This window comes from Brachyistius frenatus, unplaced genomic scaffold (assembly GCF_029030835.1).
Source record: "Brachyistius frenatus isolate BFR_SWC_R1_liver_20210118 unplaced genomic scaffold, ASM2903083v1 Contig_488, whole genome shotgun sequence".
Lineage (NCBI taxonomy): Eukaryota > Metazoa > Chordata > Actinopteri > Embiotocidae > Brachyistius > Brachyistius frenatus.
The window spans coordinates 99,438-105,000 of NW_027211087.1; the positions used below are offsets into that span (position 1 = coordinate 99,438).

Genomic DNA, 5,563 nt, shown 5'->3' on the forward strand with positions numbered 1-5,563 from the left:
GAAAAAAACAAAAACAAAAAAACCTCATGGTCAATTTGAGTTTTGTTTTTTTAAGCTTTAAATTGGAGTTTTTATTAGCATAGAGAGAACCAAAATAAAATTTAAAAAAATTCAGATCACGTTTTGTTTTTTTTACTGGGCAGCTATATCTAAATAACAGCGGCGATTATGATGCACACAGAACAATGAACTGAACTCACAGAGACGTGAAATTAAGATGGTCAAATATTTATTTGAATGGCAACAATGTTAATCTTCTTCAAAGTAAATGAACTACTTGTTAAAAAAAAAAAAAATAAAAAAAAATGGTGGCCCAAACAGTTCTTCAGGCAAAAAAAACAACAACCAAGAAGCCTGTAATAACTAATAAAAATGACAAATAATGCCAGAAGTCTTTTCACAACTGTACACCACCTGTGTAGCGGTCGACCAAAACAACAGCTGTTTATAGATACCGTAGATTTTCCATGTAAACTGCCGTTTTAATTGATATATAAATCGGACCCTTCATCAGTTGCTGGAACTATAAACAAAACAAAAAAATTTAAAAAAAAAGTACAGCTTCTTTAATCCAGCGAGTGTTCTCATTCAGAATCGTAACGGAGATCAAAATTGAAGACAAAAAGACGAAGTTGCAGCTCTGAAACGACGTTCATTTCATTATTTTAATCTCCCACCCCCCCTCGTCGTAACGATGCAACGTAAAACGCTGAGGGCGGCAGTTTTAATAACGCGACTCGACCCGCGCCTGGCTTTTCTGGTTTTTGCGAGCAAAATATAAATGCGACGAGATATGAAACCGTAGGCAACGCTTGTACAAGGCGTCGTTTCAAAATGGGGCTCACAGTGCTCTAGTTCAATCCCCCCCCCCAAAAAAAAAAAAAAACACATTTGCTTTCTCAACGGATGCTATTTAGCCCGTGTAAGACCCTAAAAAGGTCGTTAAAAAAAAAAAAATACAAGGGATCAACCGCTTATCGGAGCCGATATTTCCCATTTTTACGATTATCTGTATATATAATTTTTTGTTTCATTCAATTGAGTCCCCCGGTCTCCCGCTTCATCTCCGCTCAGTTCTAAAAAGGGTCGATCGTGCATTTTTCTGCGAGTGCAATAAATAGCCGATATTGCAATATACCTTCACGATAACGTTACGTTTATTTATTTAGAGTCAGTTTTTGTGTTAGAATTCGTCATTCCAAATTTAGACGTTGCTGACGAATGCATAAATCGGTTTTATCGGCGTCCCTTCGATTACCGGCGATCGGCGTCGGCCCCCCGAAAAAGGACGCGTCGGTCGATCCCTACGAGGTACCGCCATCGCTGTTGCGAAAAAGCCCTCAGATTAATCGCGTAGCTATGGCCTCACGTGATCAATTGAATTGGGGGAAATCGAATGAAGTTCCAAACTCTAAAATTAATAGTCTTGTAAACTATCTGCACCAAAAGTAGTCATGATAAATTAGTTGTTTATCATTGTGTGCAAAATATCACCCCCCCCCCAAAAAAAGTCTTCCTGCACGGTAGGGTAAGCATTATGATTAAAACATGAGCAAACATGATTTTCCTACACTTCAAAAATTCATATTTCCTTTTTAGTTCAATCCTTAAAATCTCCCCCAAAAAACACATCATCTCGACGGTTTTTTTTCCTTTTCTTTCGAAGTAGGAAGTTCGTACGTCCTATCTTTCCCGCGGGACTTTAAACGCACCTTTTTCGACATCGTGTTTTTCTTTCTCCCGTCTTATGGAAAAACGCTACGTCTCTACGGGACTTCTTTCTCAAAAGTCCCTTCGAAACCTTCATTTAAAAAAATAAATAATAATAATAATAAAAACAAAAAAAAAAAAAAAAAAAAAAAAAAAAGCTCCGAGAGCACGTTCGGGCTCTTGACCACAAATCGCTTCGGGATGAAACGTTACGGCGGCGGTGCCCCCCGGTGGCGGCCATCGCTCACTGCTCGACTCCCGGCGTGTAGTCGGGGCGTCGGGTCTGGACGATCTTCGGCCGCGGGAGGCGGGCCTCGTCGTCCCGGTCGCCGCCGCCGCCGCCACCGCCGGGGGGGGCGGGGCGTTCGTCGCCCTCGTCGTCGCACACGTGGATGACCACACTGGGGGTGGTGGGCGTGGCCGTCTGGAGCTCGTACTTTCCCCCTGAGAGTCGCAGAGCGGAGAAGACGGCGCCGTCAGTTTGGAATTTGGCCGTCGCCATCTTGCTAGTTCGGGTTTTTTTTTGTGTTATCCTATTTTCTAATTAATAAACGGGATTATTTTCCGCCTGGCCAGAAAATGAATAAGACTTTAGCTTATAAACCCAAATAACTTTAATTTGAATTTATAAGTGAATGGGAGTCTATGGAGGCTTCTTTTTTTTTTTGGAGCCGACCTCTAGTGGCGCTCGGTGGTACTGCAGCGTCCGCATCGATTTTCAGAGGCGGAAGCTGCGTCCACTTTTATATACACTATTATATTATTGTCTTAAAAACAGGTGAACATTCATTACGCAACGTTTACGAGACCAGTTGAACTCTGCGGAGGCTTTTTTCGGAGCCGACCTCTAGTGGCGCTCGGGGGTACCGCAGCTGAAGGGGAACTCGTTTTTTTTTTTTTTTTTTTTTAGAGCCGGAAGCTACGTCCACTTTCGTGCACACTACTATATCGTTGTATTAAAAACAAGGGGAAATGAATTTGTTAAGACAGTAGTCTCAAAACTTTTTTTATTGCTGATTTTAGCATGCTTATTCTCAAGCTGCGTTACTATCAAAACGACGACTCGCCTTAAAATGATCTGGGTTGGCCACTTCCTGTGTAAACTATGAGCTTTAATTGCTGTTGACTACCATATATCGCGGCACTCTTCTAAGCAGAACTGTGACAAGATGAAGATAGAGAATATCAACTTTAGGTCAAGCACTGATTGGATTGTGCACCAGGTTTTCGAGCACTAATCGCAAAAGAAAGAAACTGCTGTTTGTTTGTTTTGTTTAATTTGTTGCACTGTTGTTTAGTTCAATTTAATATTATTGTTTATTTGCGTTTAAATTGTATATAATGTGCATTTTAACATTTTGTTGCATCTTTTTTTACGACCTATTTTATATTATGCAAGTTATTGCTTTGCCCTGTACATGCTGAAACAACAAAATTTCTCCTTGCAGGAATAATAATCTATCTATCTATCTATATCTATATATCTCTATCCATCTCTCTATCTATCTATCATGTATCTATCTAGATGTAATATGTCATTCTTCAAAATTCAAGGATGTTGCGGGATCAAACAGGCGAACGGGGGTTGAAGGGATGTGCCTACGTACCGGGTCCTAGTTTGGAGATGGCGCACAGCAGGTCGTAGTTGATGACCGGCGTGGCGTCCTGCGCCTGCTCCCAACCGACCGGAGGGGAGGCGGGGGGGGAGATCAGGAACTGCTTGTCTGGCTTGGGGGGCTCCAGACGAGGACTTCCTATGTGGACAGACTGCAAGACAAGAAACAGCATCTTTACAGCTGGCTGGCTGGGTGGGGTTGGGGGGGGGGTTACAATTTGCAATTTTGAATGGAGGTGTGGTCATAAAAATACATTTTTAAAAAAGTTTTCAACTGTAAAAAAAAAAAAAAATAGAATGACATTTATAAACCAAATGAAAAACATGACATTGATTTTGTAAAACCAATAATTATTGAAATAATTCAAAGAAATAATAAACATGAATAATGACTGACGATACTCGCGTCGTCAAACGTGACATCATGAAGGGAAAAAGAAAAAAATAATAAAGGTCACATGACAAACTGTCATTGAAAAAAAAAAAAAAAAAAGAAAGAAAAAAGGTCTATGTAAATAAGCATTTTTACAATGAATGAAAATGTAATGCCAGAATAAGAATGAACAATTTCCTAATAATGCAAGAGTTGAGCCGTGAGGTCATTTACGCGAATGGATGTATTCACCACAGTAGATGCAAACGGTGCTTAAAAAGGTCCCTTTTAAAAAGGAAAATCATAGTAGCGAGAAGAAAAGAAAAAAAACAAAAAACTGGAAAACCACATTGTCATTTGTTGCCGCATCAGCGTTTTCCCAGCATGCCTTAGTCATTTCTTGCTAACTTTTGAGAATGAAGCAAACCAAATTCAAATCCAAGCGACGGGCGGAAGTTATATTTCATTTTTGTTAACGTGTCTTAACGTGTGTGTGTCCCCCTCCCCCCCACCGTGGGATTAACAAAGTCTTAAATCTAATCTTACCTAAAACCTTTTATAGTGTGATGAAATTGTAACTTCTTTTTTTTAAAATTTTGAACTGAGTTTCAAGTACCACTTTTAAGTGTCTGAAAAGTGTTCAAAGATCAACTCCCAGGAAAGCGCTCCTTTGCTTGAGAGCGTATTCGATGGTGTAACAAAGCAAAAAGGGTTGACAGAGAATTTATTCCAAAAATGTGAATTTGCTGAGTAGGCGCAATTTTTTCCAAAAACACAAAAGGAGAGGAAAACGGCGACGGAAAAAAAAAAAAATATATATATATATATAATGTATACACAACGTGATGGATATTTGATGCAGATGTGAACTACCTGGGCGAAGTAGAGTCTCATCTCTTTGCCGTTGAAGTCGGTCTTGTGCAGCCGGAGCCTCGCCTCGGCGGCGGCCGGTGCGTTGCTGAAGCTGATCCGGACCCGGCGGAAGGACTTGAAGTACTGGAAGCGCACCTCCGTGTCGAACGAATGGAACAAGGCTTCGAAACTGGCCTGGAAAAGGAAAAAGAAAAAAAAAGGTGGCAAATTTAGAATTTAAATTTTCTGATTTTTTTTTTTTTTTTTTAATTTTGAAACAGCCGAGTTCATTAATATAGACACACTTGGGACAGCAGCATATCTGAAAGGATGGATACTACGGAAACACACGCGCATATTGGCCCAACATCCTCAAATTGCAAAAATGAGAAAATTGCAGGAATTAGTTATTAAAGTTGCAAATTCAGAGAAAAATAAGATTTTTGCGGTGGATTTTGCAGCTTTAGGTCATTTTGTTTGCGTACAATTGTAAAAATTAGAAAAAGCTGCAATCCAGAAAGAAAAATTTGTTTTTTTAATTTTTTTATTTAAAGCATTACCTGATAAAGGAATAAAAATGTAATCTAGTCCGATGATAATAATCCTGCTGTATATCAGCAGAAATATTTTAGTTCTAGTCTTTTTTTTTTTTTTTTTAAGAACCCGTTGCGATATATAAACTATACAGTGAACCCTCGCTATAACGCGGTTCACCTTTCACGGTCTCGCTGCTTCACGGATTTGCATCGTGCATTGTGTTCTGCATTCTGATTGGCTGAACAGTCTCTCCGCTTCTTCTCTACCTGTTTGTCAATAACGTTGCGGTTTAATATGTACACGTACGTAAAACAGCTTGCCAAATTAAAAATAATCGATGGTGGCATGTCGGTTTATAAGAATCTTTTTGCCCAGAAGAAAAAAGAGCGACAACAACTACCGATAACTATGTTCTTCTCTCGAAAAACCACACCTGCACCGCCGGCTTTAGAAGAAAGAACCGCTGCAGAGCGGAG

General features: G+C 39.8%; 1 protein-coding gene across 3 annotated transcripts in view; it reads right to left on the reverse strand.

Moving 5' to 3' along the window:
• Window positions 1–950: 950 nt before the first annotated feature.
• The window catches only part of LOC138614364 (calcipressin-1-like), an 11,570-nt gene continuing 6,957 nt past the window's right edge, over window positions 951–5,563 (reverse strand). For all 3 annotated transcript variants that reach the window (XM_069687758.1, XM_069687759.1, XM_069687757.1), the window contains 3 exons: window positions 4,572–4,745; window positions 3,318–3,477; window positions 951–2,154 (listed from right to left, as the gene is read on the reverse strand). In XM_069687758.1, the coding sequence (XP_069543859.1) occupies window positions 1,955–2,154; window positions 3,318–3,477; window positions 4,572–4,745 (534 nt within the window). In that variant the 3' untranslated portion in view covers window positions 951–1,954. The remainder of the gene's footprint in view (window positions 2,155–3,317; window positions 3,478–4,571; window positions 4,746–5,563) is intronic.